Source organism: Diadema antillarum, unplaced genomic scaffold (assembly GCF_040938485.1).
Source record: "Diadema antillarum isolate AM-2024a unplaced genomic scaffold, OU_Dant_1.0 scf00000128, whole genome shotgun sequence".
In the NCBI taxonomy this organism is placed as follows: domain Eukaryota; kingdom Metazoa; phylum Echinodermata; class Echinoidea; order Diadematoida; family Diadematidae; genus Diadema; species Diadema antillarum.
In genome coordinates this window covers 6,749,820-6,777,013 of record NW_027271017.1, presented here as the reverse complement: position 1 = coordinate 6,777,013, position 27,194 = coordinate 6,749,820, and the positions used below count along the sequence as shown (strand labels likewise).

Below are 27,194 nucleotides of genomic sequence, written 5' to 3'. Positions count from 1 at the left end.
AAGAAATTTGAAATATGACACACTTTCTAAATTACAATCATCCAGAACTATTTCTGAATTCAAAGAATCAACAGTATTGCTGAAAAGCATATATTTTGTTTTTTGAACATTCAATGACAACTTGTTAGCTCTGACCCAGTTGGTCACTTTTTTCAATTCTGTATTAGCTTGTTGAACAAGAACATCGATATCGTTATGGGCAAGAAAAACACTGGTGTCATCAGCATAGTGTATAAAGGAAAGTACCTCTGAAACAGAGGAAAAATCATTGATATATATTATGAATAGCAGCGGCCCTAAAAGACTTCCCTGTGGAACACCACACTTTACATCTCTTATAACTGAATTATTATCTTTAATTGAAACAAACTGTTTTCTGTCAGCTAAATAAGTCTTGAACCACTCCAAGGCCTTCCCACGTATTCCGTAGTGCGATAACTTGTGGAGTAAAATGTTGTGATTAATTGTATCGAAGGCCTTGGAGAAGTCCAAGAATATACTAATTAAATGGGAATGATTGTCAGTTGCATTAACGACTTTATCAATAAAATGAAGAACTGCATGGATGGTACTATGTTTTTCTCGGAAACCAAACTGGGAATTTGTGAATATTTTGTGCACATTTAAAAATTTGATAATTCTGGTGTATATTATTTTTTCTAAAACTTTCGATAATGAAGATAATAAAGAGATTGGACGATAATTACTGACATCCAGATTATTACCTTTTTTAAATATTGGAATTACTTTAGCCAATTTCAGTTTATCAGGAAACATACCATTAGAAATTGACAGATTAAAAATGTGAGCCAAGGGATCTGCGACTGATGATATAACACCCTTAAGGATACAATTATCTATATCATCATAACCGGAGCTACGTTTGTTTTTTAAAGAGGATACAATATCGATAATCTCATATCTGTTTGTTGGAGTTAAAAAAATAGAGTTGGGGTTACACTGGCCTAAGAATTCAGTAAAATTCTGTTCTGTAGCCGGAATACCATGAGCAAGCGTTTCACCTATTTTTGAAAAATAAGAATTAAAAACATTTGCAATATCAACAGGGTCATCAATTATTTCATCATCCCACTTTATTTCATCTATTTCTGCTTTTTTGTTCGGAATATTCATTGCCTGCTTTAAAACTTTCCAGGTATTTTTAATATCAAACTTAAATTTCAACAACTGCTGAGAATAATACCTTTTCTTTTCCAAACGTAAAATCCTAGTTAATGTGTTTTTATATAATGTATATTTGTTCTTTGATCGTTCAGTTTTTTCCATTTTATATTTATAATACAATCGATTTTTTCTATTAATTGAACGAAGAATTGATTTTGAAATCCACGGTAACCTAGGCGTCTTTTTATAATCCTTTTTACTTTTTTGCTTTGGAATAATATCATCCAAAAGAGAATTAAATATTTTCATAAAATTATCAAAAGACAGATTAACTTCATCATTTTCATAAACTCGTGACCAATCAGCATTATCAAGAGCGGCATCAAAACTGGCTAACTTTTCACATGAGACTCTACGTTTGCATAAAGGAGCCGAAGGTTTAGCATCATTAGCCAAAGTTTTCAAAGTAAAATGAGTCATGACTGGGAAATGGTCGGTCACATCTGAGAGAATTATAAAAGAATCGGGAAGAGGTAAGATATTGCAAAACAGATTGTCAATTAAAGTAGCAGAGTGATCCGTGACGCGAGTCGGTTTAGTAATGAGTGGCAAAAAGGATGAAGACAAAAATGTCTCAAGAAACTCGCTTGAGATACAATCATTTCCAGATTTCAGCAAATCAATATTATAATCACCAAGTAGAAAGCAATCCTTATTTCTAAAAACTGGGTTTTTTGCCAGGTCTGAAAGATATGTCACAAAATCTAAAGTATTCGAATTAGGAGGTCTGTATATTATACCCAATAACACATTCCTACATCCTGGGATAGAAATTTCTACAAAAAGAGATTCAACAGTGTTGTCCATTCTACAAATGTCGTTGTGAACAATACATTTGTAAATACTTGATACATAAAATGCAACACCGCCTCCACTTCTGTCCGATCTATTACTGACATACATATTGTATCCGTCGATTGCAAAGGAATCTTCCGTAGTGGAAGTCAACCAGGTTTCGCTAAGTCCAATGATAGAGAGTGATTGGCTCGCATCGGATTCTAATAAAAATTTTAACTCATCAAAATGTTTATTCAGACTTCTTATGTTAAAATGCAACAGAGAAAACGTGTCTTTAGAGAAATTAAAATACATATCTTTGAATTGATTAACTGTTATGTAATTACATAACGTGTTCAGATTTAAGTCATTACTAAGATCATAAGGCAGTTCATTTACTGCTGAATTAAGATTATCGGCAACGAAGTTGTCATAAGGAGTTGCTTGTGTTACTGGTGCCTCAACGTGACTTACCCCTATCTCCCCCTTTGAACCCCCCCCCCCCCCCCCCCGTCTTGTTTAGAAGGCGGAGGGCTTCTACTAGACATATTGAGCCTCAATTTTATGGACATACCATCATGTCAGTCATAAGGGAGTACTTCAGACACATCGACTTGAAACATGACAAGCATATCAGACTACAGACCCTCATGTTTCATATAATCACACCGCCACGGAAGCTCATTAACATGTATGAGCTTTGCTCTACACAGACATTGGAAATGGTTGGCACACTGTATCAGTGCGGCTTGAGACTTTAAGAGCATGAGGTACCTTACGGCGAGATACCAATTGGCCCCACCCATACTGGTACAAGCTAATTCTGATGAAACAAATAAAAACGTAGCAATCAATTTTCATGAAACTAAAACTTACTTTTAAAAAGTGGGTGGATTTATAAGCATTTTTCTACATACATGTATATAGGATAAAATAGTGTCCTTGTGTTTTTCATTTTTGACATTTTACTCAAAATGAAAATAATCTCACATTGACACTGTGATGCAGAAGAGATCGAGCTCCACAACATGATACCAATAACTCAATACCCCCAAAATTGCGATAGTGCCCTTCTTGTTCTCAGGTGATGATATGTGTGCAACCTCCTTCTCGAGGAGCCTTGCAAATTGCCTCAAGTGAAAGTGCCTAGGAGTTATAGATTATGGCATTCATATCTGTGGTTCACCACACTCTTCACCTATCTTCCCCAAAAACCTAATTTGCGACGACACCACTTCCCGTCTTGACAGCCTTGAAACAGTTCCTGTTTTTAGACGATGAACTTGATCTACTTTCCTTTTCTGGGGGACCCTCGAAGTGTCAAATTCATACCTCCCCTTAATTGAATCATCAAGGACATCCTATAAACCTACAAATCATAGAGGGATAACATTTTGGGTATTGGAGCATGGTATAACATGGCTTTGGTCTCAAAGAATTACTGGTAAGTAATATACGATTCAACATGAGCCATCACAGTCTCACCAAAAAAAAAAAAAAAAAGGATTTAAGATACTACAAAACGTAATGAAAACACATTACATAATATAAAAAATGCCGTCTATATCTTTTTGTCATGTGCACTTCACTAAAGACAATTAGGTAATTAAGGTATTTAATGTAGTCTACGTAAGTTAATTAATGTCGCACGTAGAGGGTTTTATTTATTTATTTATTCAGTTTTCTTTACCCAGGGTAGCCCCATCAGTGGTTTACACACTGTTATCCTGGGGGTTAATACACCAAAAGATGATAGCTCGACTTCGTCTAAATAAGGTCTTTTAAAACCATAGGTAGGTCCTTCAATATTAGCAGTGCTCTGAGTTTCAGAGATCATTGTCACCCAGCCATGTAAACATTACCAATTTCTAACACCAGGGTCTACAAGGACATTGCGGTTAAAACATCTCATCCAAGACGGTATGTACAAAGCCGGTTTGAACTCAGGGCCTCTTTTTTTTAAGACCATAGAACCTTACTCTCTATACCACATCTATCCCACTTGCCTCTTTATACTCAACAGTTAAGAACAAACTGTCACATGGCAGGTTTTTCCCATAGAAATTTGAAACAAAATATCTAAACTTATGAATATTCAAAACATCATTAGGCTCAAAGGGATGGTATAGTATTGGTTGGTGTGAGGAAAAACATTTAGAAACCACTCTATGAAATGTTAAAGAACATACAAATCTAGGGGGAATTGAAAGTTTATTTGATGAATTTTGGTTTTGAAATGACTGAAATATCTCAAAACAGGGTAAAACAAAGAGATCTTAATAAAATTTGTGGCCTGTCACATTTCATTAGGATCACATTTTGTTTATATCTAAGCCATTCTAAGACCTATTTCCATCAAATAAACTGTGAATTCCTCAAAGTATTACACGTTCTTTGATATTTAATAAGAGATTTCTCATTGTCTCACAAACACACACATAAAAAAGGTTGGAAACCTGCAGCCAATCTAAACCAAAACTGAACCATCCCTTTAACCTGTTGAAGACGATCGAGTCCCGAGAATACTAAGGCAGGTGTCTATGGAAAATGTGTGTTACAGCAAAATCAGTCCGTCCTCAATGGGTTAAAAAGACCTGCACTTACTTGACAGATAATGAGTAGAGCCTCTCGGACGATTCACTCTTCCGGACCAGAAATGCTCCATTGTCCTCTTGGTGGAGTAAGAGTTCAGCACTCTTCCGTGTGATGGTGGGGTAGAACCAGGACCTACGTTAGGAACAGAAATGGGATAAACATTCTCAATTAATGATGTATAGAAGTACGTAACTAGTCACATATAGCCGCAATCAGAAAGAACCATGACACAAACCAAACAATAGACCATTTGTGTTTGAAGAAATCTTAAACATGTACGGTTATGTCATAGACCTAATAGGTCACCATCAGGCTGATAAAGGATAAAAGAGAAAACAAAAACAAAAACAAATCTACTTTGGATTGACAAAATCATAAGCATGCCTAGTATTGCTTTAGTGTAGCAGGTCACCATTTGGGCCAGATATGATAATTTTTTTTAATCTATTGAAGAATTCATCATTGTATTAAGAAATCATAAATCTGCCAAGTACTTGAAGGAAGTGAGAGGTTACTTAAAAAACAAAACACAAATCACTCTATTTTTGGACTTCAAGACCTCACCGGGTAGTGCTACGTGTCAGAAGAACTAATGTGACACAATTACCCAGTGCTAGGAAAGTGCAGTAAACTACTTCATTCTGGACAGAACTGGAATATCATAATGGGTATAAAGTACAGTACAGAGACTCCAACCCAAAGCACCTTCTGATCTGGAGATTCTCCCGCCAGAAACCCCTAGCAAACGGGAGACTCCAAGTTGATGTGTGCGAAGCGCGAAGTTCCCAGGGTTCTACATGCTCTCTGGTGCTATCGAAGGCTTAATTTTTCAACATACAATAGCAATAAGTAAGAAATCCTTTCCAACGGGAGACACAGAGCCAGGGCGGGAGAAATTAAATCTCAAGCGGGAGAACGGGAGATTTTGCAAAAAATGGGTTTTCGGCGGGAGATCTCCCATCGAAAATGGGAGAGTTGGAGTCTCTGACAGTATCGCACTATATTTTGCAAAGTAACAAAAAGATAATAAAATATTTTTAAAAAAAAATCTGCAGGCAATACAGCAAGTTGTTTGTATCAGCATTTGAAAAGAAGAGCATTTTTTTCTCTCATGTCAAGTTCCTGTTATGAGAAAAGCATGTCAACAAAAACAAGGGAATGATTTGCCAGCGTCGAGTTATAATAGACCATGAAATGTAACAACAGGAGCAGGCAAGGATAGCTGAAATGAAAGTGCCAGTCTATGAAAGTCACAGAAAGTCACAGAATATACATGGTAAAACATAACAACTAAATTAAAACATGATAACTAGAACCTGTCTGTGTATGATTGGTATCAAAATTGGTAGGAAGTTAGCCTCGTCATCAGATCAACTTCCTTGTATCATCAACCAGACAGACGGCATGATGGGAAAACGCTGGAATGCAGGCAGTATGGATGCAATCTTGAATGCCTGGAACTTCTAAAAGAAGACACCTGTAACCTTGGGTCTCCATTGCGTCCTTGGAAACTAATTGTGGTATTAAAGCAATTATTCTGCACATCGAACTAGAATCTATCTCTGCTCCATACATGAGCATAAATTTCTCAGGATGTAAGATTCCAATTTGAGCATTTATACATCTCATTCTGTTGTCCAACAGCTATCCTTAAAAAGCACTATCTATCGTAGTTGTACAGTTTCGGTTGAGACCTATAACTTCAGATTTCTAACAATTTTGGGTGAGATAATGAGAAACTTTTTACGAAATATGAATGAGCGTGTACTTTTAAGAGGAATTCAGCGTTTATTTGATGAAAATTGGTTTTGAAATGGCTGAGATATCCAAAAAAGAGCTATCCTAATAAAAGGTGGGACCCAGCTTTTATTACAATCACTTTGTTTTACTTTGTTTTTGAGTGCCTCAGCCGTACCAAAACCAATTTCTGTCAAATAAACTTGGAATTCCTCTTAGAATGGTATCCTCTGTACTATTTCATAAGTGGTTTCCTGGTATCTTGAAAAATGTTAAGAGCCAAATTCTCATCTCCACCAATACTAAACCATCAATTTAAGTTCTTCCAAAATAGTTGTCTCCCCATTTCTTCAAAATGTATGCTGAATAAACAGCATGACACCATATAGGCCCTACTTTCTTGAGGTCAATGCACAATCTACAAACACTTTTTGGCTTTTAAAACTTAAACTCCAAGAGCACTCTTCACAGTGGGTTTGAATAATTCACGACCATTAACCCATTGAAGACGAGTCCCGAGAATTCTCGGGCAGGTGTCTATGGGAAATGTGTGTTATAGCAAAATCAGTTCGTCCTCAACAGGTTAAATGGTTCAAGATGTCAGGCTACAGAGTCACAACAGGATATATATACAGCATGTAGGCCCTATGAATTGATCAATATCTAGAAATGTGAACAAAAAGCTCATAAAGTAATATCAGTGCCGAAAATGAAACATTTCATTGACTGACATGCTAATCTGGAAGTGAAATTATTCTTCAAGAGCATTTCTGAAAACAGCACTCTCTCTCTCTCTACCAAACACACAACTGTGGAGAATAACCTCCTAAGAGTGCAAAAGAGAGAGAGAAAAAAAAAAAGAAGGAAGAATATAAAAAACAGAAACAGAAAAAAACAAAACCAGATGAGCCCTAACCAAGCACATGCATGTATTAGATTAATGACGGCAGGGATATCAACGTACGAAAGTGCCCTGGAAATCTAGGTACCGTGCTACACATCATAAGTCCCTGGACTGTACATACATTAAACAGACTGCAGGCTTTTATCCACACTGTATTTCCTTTTTCATACTGTGCCCAGCTGTAGTCCACCACACAACGCAAACTTGAGTTTCTTCCCCCATTATCTTGCTGTTGCAGTTGTCGTTGTTGTTGTTGCTGTTGTTGCTGTTGTTGTTGCTGTTGCAGTTGTTGTTGTTGTTGTTGCTGTTATTGTTGTTGTGGTTGTTGTTACAATATACTCTCATGTTATGGAAGTTAAAGGGACTGTACAGTACTGGTCGAGGTGGGGATTCATGTTTTGAACATTCCTAAGTCAAAAAGGAGAAACATCTTATGTAATATAAAAGAGCATGTAATTCTAAGAAGGATTCAACATTTATTTGATGAAAATTGGTTTTAAAATGGCTGAGATATCCCAAAAAGTGCCAATAATAAAAGGCGACAGGCCACGCCTTTTATTATGATCTCTTTGTTTCACCTTGTTTTTGGATATCTCAGCCATTTCAAAACCGATTTTCATCAAATAAACTTTTGATATCCCTCAGAATTGCATGCTCTTTGACATCTCATAGAGTGATTTCTGAATATCTTCATCAGTCTTCATCAGTCAGTGTGTTCAAAAAAGCCTTGAAAACACATCTTTTCAGTAGCAACTAGTTCGTAGCTGTAACATTTATCCATTATTTTACATACTGTCGTACATGTTTTGAATTGATTATAAGCGCTTTGGGCCTTGTGGGAAAAGCGCACTATAAATAATAGTAGTAGTAATAATAATAATAATAATATCTCACAAAACATTGAAAGCCAAATCCTCACCTCGACCACAACTGTACGCACCCTTTAACCCATTGAGGATGGACTGATTTTGCTACAACACGCGTTTCCCATAGACTCCTGCTCAATTATACTGGGGACTCATCTTCAACGGGTTAAGAATACAGTGTCATAAAGAAAACACAACACTAACCCGTTGATGACAGACTGACTTTGCTATATGGTATATCACTGCAGTCCATAATTTCTCTTTTGCTGTTCATGCTACTCAAAAGAATCCTTTGATTTTAATGATTGTATCATTTCTTTTCACTGTATGAAGCAATCAATTATCTTTTTCTCCAAGGACATGAAATTACAAAATAGTCCAAAATGATCTTAGTCCAGTTTGAGCGCGGTTATGAAAGGAAATTTCTTCCATGCACAAGGCAATTAGGGACTACTTAACAAGCATCGCTGCTGTCATATGACAGAGACGACTCTGCCATCAGGGCACTGCAGGATATAGCATTTGCCGCCGTACATAACAAGCGTACAATTCTCTTTCCTTTGATGTTCGTCCGATATTGCCCAGTTTCCCCAATTTCACCCAGTATCAGATCTACATGTAATCATTGAATCCCGATATGCAAAATCTAGTGTGTGATCTATTGTGCAAACTTCACTGTACAGTGTATAATTCAGGATTTATGAGTGAGTGCGTTTTCCCTTGGAGGACTATTGCATGAATATCCTTATTCTGGGACACAAAAGATTTGACCCATTTGCTGCCGTTACCTAAAATCTTTAAGCGACACCGCTAGCTGCCCTCTTGGTGAGGACTGGTTTACAAAAGGCGGCATCTCCAGCTGAATTGTCTCATAGATTGAGAAAGATGCAACATTTGCATGCCCTTCATCTCACCCATGAAGAAAAGCATACAGTGTTTATCTGATCATTCTATGACATATTCTCCTGTGACAATTAATTGGTCCCATGAAATATTTGCATGCTGAATATTTGCAATATTTGCACATTTGCAAGGTGAATATACAACCTACCCAGAAGCATAACTCTAATCCTCACATCAAACTAAATCTAAAACCCTATCACAACCCTAACCCTAACCCTAAGTCTTTGGAGGAAATAAGACCAGAGCAATTGTCGCAGGAGCAAATGTCGTGTCACCATATCTGACCGATGATCATTAATATTCAATCTATGTCACTCCAATATACCAAACACACTAATTCCTGAAAAGGATCAAATTATTGCAATCGTCACAGTTCACTGTTTTTCTAATAGAAGCTACAGATACTGCATTTCATCTGCCTGATCATATACAGACTAAATTCATGAAAAGCAGATGACCTTGCAAGAGGAAGTGATATCTTGACATTTTCATAATTATCTTAATATGTATTTAAAAGTGTACATGCAACAAATATATAGAGTCTATCTAGATCTTTCAATATATTTTCATTTACATTTCACAAATAGAGGGAGAGAGAGAGAGAGAGAGAGAGAAAGAAAGAAGAGATAATTGAGAATCTGCTAACAGAATTTGAGGATGGGCTCAGATGCTTACAAAAGGGTTAATAAATGGCACAAAAGAAAGGGCTCTTATCTAGCTTTCTTGTCTATCCTTTCATCTACTGTATTTCTATCCAACTGATGCAATTATGCAAATGACAAATTTACTATTCTACGAAGTCTGTTTATCCCCTTTATCTTTCTACCAATTTTGGCTCTGATGTATATCTGTGTCCATCTGTTCATATATCCCTTCATTCATTCCACTTTTGAATCCTTTCCATCCTAATAACCAGCATCTGCTCTTAATACCAATCCATCTCCCTGTGTTGTTTGTGTTTTAGCCTTTAATATAATCATCTGCATACATGCATAATTGTGGTACTTTGTCTACAGAAAACTGCTGCAATCTCTGTCCCTCTCTCTCTCTCCCCATCTCCCCCTCCTTCTCCCTCTCTCGCTCTCTGGCAGACCTTTTTTGTTCAACCACACACACCACCACGCACCACGAAATCATTTAATCACAGTGGGCTCCATTCTGGGGGGAGCTGATTATGTGGTTCCATCTTAACAAATCAATTTAAAAGGGCCTGTCATACGGCACGTAATTATGCGGCTAATAAGACCGTGATGAAGACACCACAGGCCTCCATCTTCCATTTCATCCCCCCCCCCCAACCCCACCCCGCCCGACGATCTGATGACGACATGTGTACCGACAAGGACGCACAATCTTGCCTCCACAGAGCATGGCTAACAGGCAGCCTGAGGCGGAGTCACTCTAGTGTAAAGAACAAACTGCCAGGAACACACACAAACACATGCAATGTCGTCGTAGCTCTGCCAGAGGATCTCCGCCTCTCGCATGCCCCTTGGCGATTCAGGGTTAATGGATGACATAGAGAGAACATGGTGGGTGTGTGATGAGGGCAGATCACATCACAGGCCTGACCGTGCAGTAGCAGTGGTGGTAGGGGCGAGAAAGAAAGTGTTAAAAAAAAATGAACTCATGGTATCTTCAAATAGCAAATATATGCAGCTAATATGTATGATATCATACATCCACATAACTAGCATAAATTTTTAAAGTACAAAATGATAAGGCAAATGACGTAATATCCTTGATGAATCTCATTTGTGTTGCACTTGCAGGTACATTGTGATGTGCCATATGATTTGTGAAATGATATTTCAATGTATCCAATAGTAAGACAGACAGGGAGTTACAAATTCAAGTATTTACAAACACTGACTCCTGGATATACAATGTATGACATAAAAAGAAAGAATTTGGTGTTCTCCATCCATTGTCCTCAACCACAGACAAGGAAACTTATATCTCATCATCAATATACAAGTACCTTTTGGTGATGAAGTATGCTGATGCTGTTATGAGATCCTCCATTTTGACATTACACATGCACACGTCATACCCAAGACAGTGCATTGATGAGCATGATATAGGACCCCTCCGATATGTGTGTCTTCATAGAACAGGTTTGCAGTGAGCCAATCGAGGTCTTTGTGTAAATAGTGAGGAGTACAGGGTGTTTTTGCTGTCTTTTCTTTCTAAATGTCTAGCTGTCAGTATGGCTATACTATCCTGTAGTGGGAGGGCTGGCCCGGCTCAGATATATTTGAGAATCTCCGTATCAAACTGAGTAGGCCCTACAGCTTTATCACCAATATCTACAAATGTATGTATAAGTACATGCACGGCCAAAGAATTTAGACTGTAGTCAAACGCTACCTGATGAGCGTATGCTTCAGTGCACATATTCACTGACCGATGCTAATTGTGGTTTTTGAATGTACCACGGTGGGCAATGAATGAAGATCAATTCAAGTGGACTACCAGGCACGGCACCAACTTGATTCTCTGGTGGCCATCCCTGTGACTATATAAAGTCTTTAAATTTGAAAATTTGGTTGCCCTATTTAAGAAATGTATGGGCCTCAAATAAAAGGAAACATAAAAATCCATTTTCAATCTTAGGCTGTGTTTATCTAACTTGAGAGAGAGAATCACGTTTCAAAACCCGTTTGGAACGGTGTTTGCAAACGTGGTTTGAAATGCCATTCTCGGGGAGCCGCGTTTATCTAACCATTCTACAATCACGATTCGAGTGGTGTCACTGCACAGCTGCTTTGCGCCGTTTGACCCAGGAAGTAAATACTCAGGTCAACTGCATACCACCAAACATGCCTCCTCAGTCACACACAAATAATGGGCAGAGAGCACAACCGGAAACAGCTGGGATTTCACCTTGAAATATAACCGCGTTTCAAAACGGCATTGCGTTTATCTACTCACAAAACGGCGATCGTGGTCTCAAACGTGTTTCAAAACACCCTTTGAAAGGCGTTTCAAAACAGCGTTTCTAAATGCGTTTGAAAACATGGTTCCGTTCATCTAACCCCTGAAAATGCCTCAAATGTGTTTAGGATCATGATTCTGCCTCAGAAAATTTTTAGATAAACGCAGCCTTAGTTGCCTGTTTGAGCCACCAAGGATAGCCTTTTTGGAAATTTGGTGGCCCGACATCAAGTTTCAGTGACCCCTTCCCAGGCCGCCAAGACACTGCTAAATGTCAAGCCCTGACCACCCATGTTTCCCAACACTACTTGGTCTTAAGATGTACGTTCTCTTTGGAGGGACAGTACTTGGAAGTTTCATACTGCAATCTTTTAACTCTTTACGCACCATGGTGTAAACCCCCTGCGTGCTATATTATTCTGAAACTGCATCGTACAGGCTCTGCGATACGGCACAATTAACTCTGCAATAAAACGCAAAAGCTTTTGAATTCATAATGGTCATCGAAGCACTGTTTGAAGTGAAGGACAAGAAATCTCAACAGTTCACCTCCGTGCTCCTCCAGTATTTTACCACCAAATCCCTTGAAACTTCACATATAGCACATATTCCTAATGAATTCATTTGAATTTGAATTTGAATTTGAATTTGAATATCTGATATGGATATGTCATCTTCCATATCGAGAAAAAACTATTAACTTCAACATTACCATGGACAAGCTTGTTCAAACAGAAAGTCAACAGTATTTTGAAGTGGAGGTTTTGGAAGGGCTAAGGAGCAGATGATGCATCCTTATAGAGCTTAGTTAAATTTTTTGCTTTGAATTGACAACCGTAAAGTAATTTCAGACCATAAATATGTTTGGAATTATCATATCTGGCAATAACTATGGTTACTACGGTATAAAAAGTAACAACTTAAAAACAACTTAAATGGTAAAAAACAATTGGCTGTCTCCTAGCTGCTGCCATGTAATTACACTTATTGCAATTTATTGTGATTCAAATCTTTTTGTGAAATATGTCCTTGGGCTTCAAAGCTATTCTCATTCATACTATAGAACATATCACATCAGAATTTCCTATTAACCCTTTCTGTGCCAAGTGAGTGTCACATTGCATACACCACAAAGTACTTCATGTTGTCATATGATCAGGATACATAGTTTACTGTTTGTTAAAACCAGAGAATTTTGCATGCATGCCACTTTTGTGAATTTTGTGAAGAGCCAAGGTACTTGAAAATAAAATACACACAAAAGTTTGTTTGTTTGTTTGTTTGTTTGTTTGTTTGTTTGTTTGCTTATTTTCCTCTACACAGTACATTGAATACCAGTGGCATTTCACCAAAGTTTCATGCCACAAAAAAAAAACTGTCAACTTCAATTCGCAAAAGTTTCATGCTGCGAATGTTTCTGTTTTTACAGTATAAATGTCTCTTGACTTCCTACAATCAAGTGCTTTCAGTGCGTCAATAATCCCCCATCATTCCAGAGTTCGCTTGTTTTGCCAGCTGCAGAAATCTTTCCCTGGAATCAGAACTATCATCAGTCATTTTACGTCTGGCACGGACAAATCTAGCACTCAAAAGATCAGACCATGATCCTCAGAGTGATCTACGTAAGAAATGTGATACAGAAATGTGCTTCTGATTAGCTTTCGGTTGAAAACAAGAGGATATCTAGAAAGCATCAAGCTCTTTTCTGAAAAACATGATTACAAACACGACCCTTTATGGAGTGAGAAGGTCTCATACACCATCACAGGATGCTGTGGGAAAATGTATGACAGAGGTCCTGGCTGGTTCATCCATCACACACGTACAGGTAGTAAATAATGAGTCACTAAACAGTGATGGCCGACCTGCCACCGGGCTTCCTCTGTCGGCGGAGGACCAGAGGAAATGTGGCACACCAGTGCAGGGGTTAGATAGTCTCAGCTCCCAGACCTCACACTTTACCACACAGCCACAACCACCGCCGTATATGTTAGCAACAACAACAAAAACTAGGAACCACCTGCACAGATTGCATGACACCAGCACACATTTGGATCGCTACTCCACGTAAAAGTTTGTTGCCCCAAAACCATGTTCCCACCTCCCTGCCAAAACTAAAGGCAGGCAGGCGAGAGTCCAGACTTCACATGTTGCGACACGATCTGATCACCAATGACAGTAATGGCTTACCGTATGCCAGACAGATATCCCCCCTCCCCCCCCCCCCCCCCCCCTTGACACATTGTCTGAACTGTCAATGGTGGCGAACACAGTCTTTTATCTTTGGGCTCGAATTACCTGACACTACACATTGTACATGCCCAGCAGAAAATTGACTCCCAAACGTTGCGAGCCTCATGCCATGATGCTACCAGCAACACATGTGATGCTGCGACGACACTGGGAAATAATTGGAAAGTCATAGTGAAGGTCACCATGCACACATTTCCATCACATTAAAAGAAAAAGGGTCTCTGGAGTGTATCCACAGTATCATTACCTTAATTTTTTTTTTCATATTTCATAGAGTCTGAAAAAAAGATTTATTTCATATTGTCTCTGCCTGCCTCACAAAGAAAGATATTGGGTTTTTTTCTAATAATTTTGAGGTCTTTATTTTTTTTTCTCTCTTCCAATTAAGTCATCTACATGCATCAAGGGCACAATTTTTTTACTGTGGTGGAACTCATACAGCTCTTTACCCCTTGAAGTCTAGTCCCAAGTATACTCAGGCAGGCGTCTATGGCAAATGTGCAAAGGTTCCTGCTTGAAAAATTATTCCCATCAAGTGAAAAATGAATCATTGTGTGTTTGTTTGTGTATTTGCTTGTTTGTTTGTTTGTTTGTTTGTTTGTTTGTTTGATTGTTTGTTTTCACAGAAATCAAGTCACATCTGAACATGAAAGACTGCCAAGATTTGATTCAAGTGAATAAAACCTATCAAAATAACGAGAAAATTGTCTTACAGGTTCAAATGAACAAAGTGTATGGCATATGAAGTAAAACATTAGAGTATATAGGCCTACATTATATTTTATTCCTTAGACCCTAGCCTCATCCTCAAGATGATGTCATTGGATGAAAAAAAAATAAGGAAACAGTCCAAAAGGTGTCCATGGTCTAATCAGTAAATCACTACCTGATGATAAAGAAAGTTATATACCAGATCATTCAGATGTTTATTTGTTTGTTTGTTTCTTTCTTTGTTTTTGTGCGGTGTGGGACCTAGTTTTGTGTTCAACCTTTTGGATTTGTTGTTCTTTTTGTATTTTCATCACAGAATGTTGGTGCGCTTAATGTCTCATAAAAAGTTGTTTATAAAAAAGCATGGTAAAAACGTGGCTAGCAGCATGTTTGGGCATCAACATTTGAATACAATACTTTTTATGTCAGGCCCCTGGCGCATCATCAATCAACACTGTCTGTCAGACTATTAGTGTGCCATTCCAATTACATCTCAGTCTCCAGGGAAGAAGACGGCATCCAGATTTTGCCACTCTCTAGCCGTTCTGCACCACCACATTTGGTTTAATTAATGCAGGATCATGCATTTGCTAGCCTACTAAACCACATGCATCTATGATTCCACCTTCACCATGCTCTCAATAGTGTAGTTTTGTCACGTTCAGTACTCAACACCACCAAGGAAGTTTCTTTTTGTGGCCATTGGTTTGTTTGTTTCTTTGTTTGTTTGCTTGTTTGTCTGTCTGTTTGCAAAATAACTCAAAAAGTTGTGCATGAATTTGGATAAAACTTACAGAAAAGTTGATAATGACGGATAAACAGATGATTGAATTTTGGTAATAATCCAGATAATCTTCTGGATCCATGATCTTCATTTATTTATTTTCTTTTTTTGAAGGATTATCATTGGAAAATAGACTCAACAAATAACTTAGGGAGTTCATGCTGTGGGTATTTGAGGTACACGCGCACTGATCCAGCGCTAGAGGCGGAGTGTGCAGTAAGCTGCTGATGAGGTAGAGAGGCTCTGCAAATGATACACAACACTAAGGCTTCTTTATCATGAGGAAATAAGAGCGATTTGCAGCATGCGTGTGTGGGTGGAAATGAGCTACTGCTTGGCAGAGGTCTACACTCTCCCAAGTGCTTTTCTAGTTTCATCTTAATTTTGTCCACATAATATTGACATTGCTTGACTGCTTATACTATCAATCACCATTACACTCATTATCTGTAACAAGGAGTAGGCCTACATACCGCAGCAGTTGTTGATGAATAGGGGTTAGTAATAATAGAAGCAATATCAATGGTAGATGTAGATGTAGTAGTAGCCGCAGCAGCAGTAGTAGTAGTAATAGTAGTAACAGTAGCAGTAGTAGTAGTAATATTGGTAGCAGCAGCACTAGCAGTAGTAGTAGTAGTAGAAATTTAGTTGTGGTGGTGGTATAGTATCAGTAGATGTACAATGTAGTAGTAACAGAATGTATCTTGCAGTATTTGTAGTTTACAGTAAAAGTAGAAGTAGTGGTAAAATGTGGAATACAGGTGTACAGATATATTGGTGGTGGTTGTGATGTAAGTGGTTGGTGATAGCGGAAAAGTGAAATATCATTTAACCCACAGCCTACCAAATACCGTTATTCCTCATAGAACTTACTCACATGCCACATCTGCTCTCTGTATTCAATGGGTTAAACTGGAAAAAAAAAATATCCATCATGGTCCCATATTTTCACTGAAAACAATGGCAGCTATTGCTGTATTACTGTGAAACATGATATATTTATGGCATGACATTTTTGCAAATTGGAGCCAATGGCCTTTTTCGCAGCATGAAAGTTTTGTGAATTGCCACTGGCACTCAATGCATATAGTGTACAGACAAGAACTCTTGTGTGCATTTTAATTTTGCAAATCTTAACTCTCGCAAAATTGAATGCACATGAAAATTCCTCGTTTTGCAATACATTCTTCAGACTGGGTGAGTTCAGAGTGTTACATTTACCCGTTGCTTCCGAGATTACTCGATTGCCTATTGCTTCAAAACAGGGGGCACCCTGTTCCTGTAGACAACGGGTTAAGTGCAGTATGTCTCCCCCAGCCCGTCAGGCATCACATCTGGCCATCCAATGGATACATACAGGTCTCCAAAACAAGACTACCCAACAGTGCTGGAAAGGGCACATACATTGGTGCACTGTGGTACACAGAAGCTCCATCCACTTTCCCAGACATGGATGAAATTGGGTGATGGGAACATGGATCACTGCCTCATACAACACACATTGACTACCTCTCCTGAAAGGACAGAATGTAGAAGGGGGAGAAGGAGATAGAGAAGAGACCAGGAGTAGGAGGATGGGGGGGGGGGGGGGAAGAGGGGAAATTATTGAGAGGGGAACGGTGGGAACGCTTCGTGGCAAAGGGCGCAAAAGGTCAATCTAGTTAGGTGGGTTCAATGAGTGAGAAATGATTACCGGTCCATTGTACTGTGGCATCCTCTCCTTGTTTACAAAAACACACGAACACATACACACACATGATTTAAACACACACTCTCTCCCATACAAGCACAGACATAATCTCTCTCTATCTTACCCAACACACAAACAATGTCTGTGGCAAAAATGTTCTGTTCTAATCATTAACTGTCTACACAGCACCACGATGACTCTGCAATACAAGCGATGCCCCTGATAACACTAACATCATGTACTCAAATACCTGCTGACACTTTGTTTTTCCCTCCCATTGTGTTCAGTGGTGGGAGCAAAACATCTGAACAATGGCATACCTGATGATGTAAAAGCAACTGTTATTCTTTAGGAGCACATTAGATTAAACATGTGACCAACAAACCACAAAAACCTTTTAAAGTTACTGAAGATTGGTTTACCAATTTGGGTCTCATCAAATTTTACTGGCATCTGCACTTTCTAATGAGCACTACACAGAATCACCCTCTTTCTTTTCAAAACCTACCACTGAAACTATGAAAGATAGCACATAAACACAGTTTGAAGTGAGTTGACTCTTGACACCCTCCCCCTCCCCCCCCCCCCCTCCAAAAAAAAAAAAAAAAAATGGAAGGCAATGACAATGCTAAAAATGTTGATATTGTTTCACACATCTTTTTCCAGCTATAAAGATGCAAGCAATCATGTCAACTGTTCAACTTAAAGGACAAGTCCACCTTCATATACATGTGAATTGAGTGAATGCAACAGTGATAGTAGAACACATCAGTGAAAGCTTGGGGGAAATCAGGCAATCCGTTCAAAAGTTATGAATTTTTAAAGTATCTGCACAGTCACTGCTGGATGAGAAGACTACTACAGTGTATGATGTCACATGCGTACAACCATATAAGGAAAATATAAAGAGAATTTCACAAAATTCTACTTTTTGAAAAAAGTGCACATTTCCTTGACTTGTCATTGATGTATGTTAAGGGTAATATTATTCCTCCTGTCTTCTGAAAGAGGCAATTAGTCAAGCGTTCTTTTATTTTAAAAGTGAAAACATGATGAATTTTCTTTGTTTTCTTTATATCGTTGTACACATGTGACATCACAAGCTGTAGTAGTCTTCTCATCCAGCAGTGACTGAACAGGAACTTCAAAAATTCATAACTTTTAAATGGATCTAGTCTGATTTTCCTCAAACTCTCACTGATGTCTTCTACTAATATGGCAGCATTCACTAAATCAACATGCTTATAAATGTGGATATGTCCTTTAACATGGACTGCTTGCATTACCTGAGCAAAAAGGGCTGTTAATCATACTGACAGCTACCATACTTACAACTGATTACTTTCATATCAATAATGAAAGAAAAACAATATGAAGATATCTTTGTTAATATTAGTTATAAAAGGGCAACTGAAACAACCACACAACAGTGGTGATTAGGACATATGCCTGACATATTTCATTCAGCATTTTGTGTGCTCTGTGCCATTCTACAGGAATGTTCCACACACAGGAGAGTTGAGATGAAAAGGAAGATCATGCAAACGCAATACTGAGTTCAGATTATATCGTTTGCAGGATATCCATCTCGGCCCACATTTTGTATGCTGTAAGCGTATTAAAACGAAATGTGACACATGAAAGATGCATGCATGCATGGATGGATTAACATGTGAGCATGATACTAACACCCAGGCTCCTCATACTTTCACTCCATCATGACTATCAGCCATTTTCTTCTTCTTCTTCTTAATCTTCTTCTTCATATCGATCTTCTTCTTTTTCTTCTTCTACTACTACTACTACTTCTACTTCTTCTTCTTCTTCTTCTTCTTCTTCTTCTTCTTCTTCTTCTTCTTCTTCTTCTTCTTCTACTACTACTACTACTACTACTACTATAAATTCTTCTTCTTGAACTTCTTCTTCTTCTTCTTCTTCTTCTTGAATGAAATTTCAAAGTAGAATTAAGCATTGAGGATATCATCGCCAGTCAACAACATCACGGGCAAATAAGTCCACTTCCCAAATGGGTGGAATATTATAATGACAGCACATCACATGCACTTTTTTCCACGAAAGACTTACGGTAGTTTGGTGAGATAGTTGGCTGGTACTAGCCCCTCTCTACCGTTCAGCTGAGCTCTGAGCCAGCCTGTACCAGCTCCATCCTGTTCCGGACCCTGCCAGAAAGAATGAAAGTAAGAAAACAAAACAACAATTTCAGAACAAAGATCATTTAATCCTCTGACAGCCATTACTATTAAGACAATTGACATTTAGTGCAATATAGCTGCCAGCTGTATTCAGAGAAGTAATGAAAAGGGGGGGGGGGGGGGGGAGGGGCATGTATATGACACGTGCTCAGATAATGAAAAGTGCTAGCATATACATACATGTACATACATACATCATGACATTTGTATAGTGCCTTTTCTTAAAGAGTAGAGCCTACAAAGTGCTTTATACGAATAGCAACATATAAGATAGTAAACTTACATTGGATTAACAAACAGATATGACAGTGTGAAATATTACACAAATGCATGACACAAACAAATGAAAGCTTTTTTTTTTCTTCATGAACAATGAATTCTAAAGTTTTGGGGCAATGTATGAGAAGGAGCAGCTTCAATACAATGTACTTTTGTCGGTCTGTGGAATGACTACCTAGAAAATTTGCTTGGAGGATTATGGTAAGTGGATTCATAAGTATAGAGTACTTCTTTTCATTAATGTATTGTGGAGCCTCTTTATAAAATAGATTTCATAATGATGGTTGATTTAGAAATAATAAAAAGATAAAAAGGAACAAAAGGTAGGCTCCATTAAATAGGCGGCATAACAAAATTGCATAATCACAAACTTTCTGTATAAGTGTTTGGAAAGTACCTCCTCTTAATTGAAAAAAAAAAAGGATAATCAAATTATTCTTTTTTTATATATTAAGTCATCACCAAGCCTTGAAACAAATCTATAGTAGCTTTACTTCAAACTGTATTGTCTCAACAATCACTACTCCCTGGAAGCACTTACATGACAAGTACCCATGCTGGCTATCAGGTTAGTTTCACTCCACAAACTGACAATATACCCTTCTTTGTTGGACCCACGCAATCACGATCCACATGTTCCATTATAATATCCTTTTACATATACTGAATTCAATTTCTGTATACACACATCCAATGCATGCATACAGGTGTACACAAACATATTTACATAACACGATATGTTATAATCATTCATACACACTCACACCACACTACAACAGTGTAGGTTGTGAAGAGAACACAACTCTTTGTTTTCAGGGTGATTTTCTCTTGTATTTAAAATTCACCACATAGTGCAGGTGGTAGCAGGGAAACGAAATTTTAAAATGAATGTAAAATGATTTTATACAATCAAGAGCACAAACTTTCTTCTTTTTGCATGCTCTCATTGTGTATCAATGAACCGACCTGCGTATCTCAATATAACTACATGAATATCTTTACAAATGACTTAAATAATCTATTAATATCAAATACAATAGCTATAAAAAAACTCTCGAATAATATATTATTTACTCATTATTTATCTAGCGATCCACGTCCAACAAGCTTTGCTTTTTAGTGGATCACTATTTTCCATAATCGAATCTATTTTCCGCACGCCCACAAAGTATATACGGTATGTATTGTTCCTCCTAATTATTGTATATATATATAAATATATGTTGTTATATAATTTATCTCGGATACTACATGAATCTTTCGCAAATGTTTGAACAATATCATTTCATGACATGTATACTTTGTACTACGTTTTGATTTTCGTTGATTGGAAATAAACTATGATTGAATTGAATTGAATTGAATGGAGGTTCTCAAATAGGTCACTCACACTTGCTCGTGTGATCGACACATTTCTCCACATAATCACATCTTCCTAGGGAAATAGGAATAATGTTCGTGGCTTACTTTTTTCCACAATTATTTCTATCATATTCAACATCATTTTAATTTTCAGGACTAGAATTTTTGACACTTTACGACACATTCACAGAGGAAATCCTAAAGAGGATAATCAGGAGAAAATATAATGTTGATTAAGAAATGTGGAGAACCTACCCCAACACACACACATACACACACAAAGAGATTTTAGGAGCATTTCTTGTAGTGCTGACAGGCAGGAAGCAGGCTAGGCTTACAACTGTACATCAACTGTGTCATGAAGTCTACTACAAGCTTGGGGCATGTTCAGTCATGAATGATCTGGAAATGTCCTCCTGAACATTTTTAATGACATTTTTGGTTCCATAGCACTAACAAAGTCTCTTTTCCCCCTTGGGATACTAATGTACACTATGAGTGCTTTCAACACATAGGATGTGTACCTTTACAGGTGTTTAAAGATTGGCAATATCTCCTATTCACAGTCATAGCAAGATACTGTACAACAGGAAGCCGCGCACGTTGACCATGATATACAATGTACAGCTTGGTTGTATTGTAGGCTTGACGACATCCACACAACAACAACGAAAAGAAAAATAGCGATGATGCTACACATCACTGGCACTTTTCCAAGATAACTGAATCATCCAGGTTATCAGATCTGTAGGCTTGCTCAACGACTCTTTTTAAAAGCAGAACATGGTGCTTCCTTATGGTTGGGTTCATTTTAAAGCACATGCACTTACAGCAATATTTCAAGTTTGAAACTGCAGATTTGACCTGCATGATCCTGTTGCAAGTTCTGTACATTCATGCTGCCATGGTTGCTGATGTTTCATGTAGATTAAAGTATTTAAACTAAGTTGGAAAAACATTTTTATTTTTGAAAAAAAAAAAGTTGCAAATATATGCTTCATGCACACACAAAAAAGTATAATTAATTTGATTATTGAATTTATCACGTACTTAATTTTTTTTTCAGAAACAAAAGTGTACCGTATACATAAGAATAAAATATCCAATTACAGGGATGGATCCTGGAATTCTGTAAGGGGGGGGGGTGGCGCCTTTACAGAATTAAAGGGACTGTACAGTACTGGTTGAGGTAGGGATTCATGTTTTGAACATTCCTAAGTGAGATAATGAAAAGCCTCTTATGAAATATGAAAGAGCATGTAATTTTACAAAGGATTCAACGTTTATTTGATGAAAATTGGTTTTCAAATGGCTGAGATATCCAAAAAAGTGCTAATAATAAAAGGTGACATGCCACAACTTTATTAGGATATCTTTGTTTCACCTTGTTTTTGGATATCTCAGCCATTTCAAAACCGATTTTCATCGAATAAACTTTTGACACCCCTAGAACTGCATGCTCTTTGACATCTCATAGAGTAGTTTCTGAATATCTCGCAAAATGTTAAAAGCTAAATCTTCACCTCGACCGGAACTGTACACACCCTTTGAAGGGGGTGCATGCCCCCCTCCATTTTGTTTTAATTTCTTGTGTTTTAACAAAAAATAAAGGGGAACGCATGCCTGGTGCATCCCATCCTGGATCTGCAACTGAATTACAGTTTACCAGCATGGTAAACTTGGTTATAAATATTTTGATATCGACTTTACAATGTCCTTATCCATTAACACATATTCCATCAAATAGCTCTGTCTGCAATAATTGAAAATTTTTATTCGAGCCACAACAATGTCAAACCATGAAGAGACTGCCCCTCCCCTGTTCGAGGGTTGAACCACATCTTTCAGTTTGATTTCTATGAAAACTCATAATCATATACATTCATAGGGAAAATCCCTTCATCGTGAAGATACCACAATATCTTTGACAAACAAAGACATACATTGTACAACAGCATATCAGTGAAACTCAAATCACAACCAAGCGAAGTAGCATTTCCTGGTTTTGACCTTTGGAACGGCTATATGCACTGATCTAAGCCATTCCCCCCCCCCCCCAAAAAAAAAAAAATAGAAGTCAGACATTCTTGATCAAGTTGATTATCAATGAGAGAAATAAATATTCCCTTTTTCCACAGCATAAACAAATCACTTTTGTTACCTTTTCAACAAGACTTTTTCTATATTCTTCTTTCTCACATATCTTTAGAAAAAAATTCTTTACTATATTTCATTGATACTGATCTGTCATTTAAAGCTTTATAACACATTTCTTCACGCATACAGAAATCCTGAGCACTGCTGTGTGAAACATTGAAGGGAAACATTAATTGTGACTGGAAATAAATAATAGGAGATGACTGTCTACAGATTTCAATGAAGACAAGTTCATATTTTCATATGATATGAAAGCACTTATACTGTAATTAATCTTTCATTCCAACCATCAAACGGGCATAAATCAATTTTTTAAAAAAATCATAAGTGGATGGAATATGTCTTACTTTGACAAAGAGTACATCGCCCTGGTTAAATTCCAGTTCATCTGGTTCCTTGGGTTTGAAAGAGTACACGGCCCTGCATTCGACCATTGTTTGTGTTATCAGTCTTTGCTCCGTGCGCTGGAGTGCACCACGCTGGGCTGAAAACGCGTGAAAGTGGTGTTGGTGGTGGGAGATTATCTTCCAAGAGACTCTTTTCTCTCAATGCTTCAACGACCACCTCCCTCCTCTCCGCTATCACGCAAATCAATGAACGAGCAAGTGTGTGAGTCGACGAGTTCCGAAACGACGCCCCTGGCTACGCCGACTGCTGCCGCATCTGTTTCAAGCGGCAGTCCGCAGGCAAATCAGCGTCGCTCAATCTCACAAATAATGACACCAAGCACCAAAGAAATTGGAGCTAAACGAACACACCAGTAACGAGAAAATATCATTCCAAAAATACGTTTTAGCAGCGTTCGATTCGCGAAAGTCGGAGAAATATATCCAGGATTATATCCGAAATGGGATTCCTACTTCAGTCTCCTGGTTACCCTAAGGCGTGATGGATCGTCGTTACATCTAAACTGTGTGATAGTGGAGTTGCGCTCGGTCGATCGATGACTGAATATTTACGATGTGATTTCTCTTTTCTCCGTGTATCCCAAACATCCTCCACTCAACGCTAAACGCGCTCTCGCTCGCGGCGCAAGCGGTTATTAGTCTTGTATCCTAAACCTTTCAATAATGAAACGGTATCCATGTGTCTCTCATTCCGAAACGCCTGTAATGATGTAGCATCTAGTCCGCTAATTATGCCTCTTTGATATCTTGAGCTTTTCTAAGTACCGGTACTGAATTACTGCTGTTGGGTTTCAAGTGCGATCATTTTGTTCGTTTTCATTTCTTCGTTGAAGTCTCTTTGACTGTAATTGTAATCATTTTCAATTGGGTGTTCTTTCATCAATTACTCTTTCTTATTTCTTCCCCTTTCTTCCATCAGTCCTGTCTTTTCATTTTCTGATAGGGGCCTTACCTTCTCTTGGCGTGTTGAATTCAAATCAATTCAAAATCTGTTTCATTTTTCAAAAGAACACAAATCAACAAGATATGCAAATGAGATGACAATACAGTGACGTCAGTTTGCAAAATATAATTTCTTTTGAAACGAACATGCTCGTCATCGCAATAAAAGGTTGAGATCAAAACATATCCTACGAAAAATGACTGGAGCCACTAAAATGCAGTGGGAAGCTCGCAACGTAGTTGTCCTAGGCATAGTTGTCCTAGGGATAGTTTTAGTTGAGACCTAACTTCATGTTTCTAAAAGTTTTGGTGAGATAATGAGAAACCTCTCATGGAATGTGAAAGAGCATGTAATTCCAAGATTATTTCAAAGTTTATTTGTTGAAAACTGGTTTTGAAATGGCTGAGATATCCAAAACAAAACAATACTAATAAGTACACGGGACCCACCTTTTATTATGTTTGCTTTGTTTTACTTTGTTTTTGGATGTCTCAGCCATTCCAAAGCAGATTTTCATCAAATAAACTTTGAATTCCTCTTAGAATGGTATGCTCTGTAGTAATTCTTAAGTTGTTTTCTGGTATCTCACAAAGAGTTAAAAGCACAATCCTCGTCTCCACCAATACTATATCATCTCTCCTGGTGAATGTAATGTTTACGACTGCCCTCAATTTGCTTTGGCAAGAATCTATTACAAAATCATGTAAATCGCCTTACTCACTGAACGAATATTAATTTGACACCATGTCTCATTATCATTAATCTTTTCTGCTCTGTCCATCATAATTCTGCCTATGATTTCTTTATTCTTAAGCGGTTACCCTTACCGATATAAAAATTGGCTTTCATGGTGCTTTTGTTGATGTTGTTGTTGTTGTTATTGTTGTTGTTGTTTTGTAATTAAGTTATCCAAGACCATAATGTTGTATATCCACAGCACTATTCCAATAAAAATGTTTCTTAGACCTGAAGCAAGTTAGTAAAAATGGTTGACAGAAAAATACGCACAGTTATTCAGTTATCACAGCAGTAAAAGTAAAGGAAAGGAGAAAATCAAACAAACATCTTTAAATCACATAACCGTCCTGACTGCTGTAGTAATCAAATAAGACAAAATTTTCTTTGAAATATACAAACAAATAAATAAACACATGATTACAAAGAGCTTCAAAAGATTCATTCATTTTGTTACTTATAAAGTCACTTGTATTGTTCACTCTTTGCCGCATTTTTGTTGTTCGCTGTTTTTTATTCTAGTTGTTCATCTTGTGTTCCGGGGGTGAATTTCACTGTTCTCCTTCAGTAATCAGTCTTAAGTTCTATGGGGGCAGTAAAACAGCGTACTAGAAGCGCATCTCACCCCTGAGAATTAACCTGTCGACAGTCTCTTATCAATCAGCTTTTTCTGCAAGCGAACATATACACGGAACATGAAGTTACACAAAACAACGAACTCGAAAAGAACGTAGATGGCGCTCGTTCCAAAGGATGTTGGGTGCGTATCGTAATTTTTCTCCTGAGGTTAGAGAGTCTGGATCTGGATGCAAAATATCCCCAGCAGACACATCCAAGTCTTCTTGATGACGTGAGAAACGCGCTGCGTTTGGGAATAACTTTTCGACGATATCTAAAACGGTGCGCCTACGAAAAAAGAAATAAGAGAAACAACCAACATTACAAGACAATCCATTGTTAACAAAACCCCATTCCGCCTTTTTCAATTTTTTTTATTATTTGATGTGCGTCACATGCGAACCATCAGCAGTATGCAGGATAGTCATACATGTATATTGGTGGACAACTTCTTCTTCTTCTTCTTCTTCTTCTTCTTCTTCTTCTTCTTCTTCTTCTTCTTCTTCTTCTTCTTCTTCTTCTTCTTCTTCTTCTTCTTCGTCTGGCGCAATGTCCCTGGTTGATACCGTTTGCTGAATTTTGCTAGTCACCTGATGGGCCGAACCACGAGGGGTCGGGCATCATTTGCTCGTTTTTCTTTTGTGGGTAACCATATTGGAGCAATCTCCGATTGACGGTTAACCGGTAAACGTTGATTCCATGATGCTCCTCGGCATTTTCCCGGTTTAATCTGCAGAGAGATTCAACAGTGTTGCCGATCATCTCGTCTCGAGGTTAAGATTGGATATCCACGAGGTTTCCGTGACCGCACTTTCCATGCCTCCCGTTAACGTTTCTTTTTTTTTTTGACAAAGCTTTCAAGAGGACCTGAATTTTCATTTTATTTCGATTTGAGCATTATGAAGAGCGAAAAAATGCATGTCTATAACTTTCTTTCCGAAACTATTCTAAAAAATTCTCGCATATCATTCATAATCTTGCGATGAATTATGCAGCTTGTCATTCAACCAAACGTGAAATGTTTTCTTCTCCATGTTTCGTCTTGGCTTTAGAGCAGTGCCGAGCATGACTTCAAAGCTTAGAGGAATGTTACACATCACGTTATGATGCTTTACAACCCCAAATTTTTTTTTACATG

General features: G+C 37.8%; 1 protein-coding gene across 1 annotated transcript in view; it reads right to left on the bottom strand.

Annotated features, from left to right (window-relative positions):
- The window catches only part of LOC139720544 (growth factor receptor-bound protein 2-B-like), a 37,196-nt gene extending 12,936 nt beyond the window's left edge, over positions 1-24,260 (bottom strand). Inside the window, exons 1-3 of the mRNA XM_071631896.1 lie at positions 23,701-24,260; positions 19,428-19,522; positions 4,567-4,689 (exon numbers count right to left, since the gene is read on the bottom strand). Of these exons, the coding sequence (XP_071487997.1) occupies positions 4,567-4,689; positions 19,428-19,522; positions 23,701-23,787 (305 nt within the window). The 5' untranslated portion in view covers positions 23,788-24,260. The remainder of the gene's footprint in view (positions 1-4,566; positions 4,690-19,427; positions 19,523-23,700) is intronic.
- Positions 24,261-27,194: the final 2,934 nt, after the last annotated feature.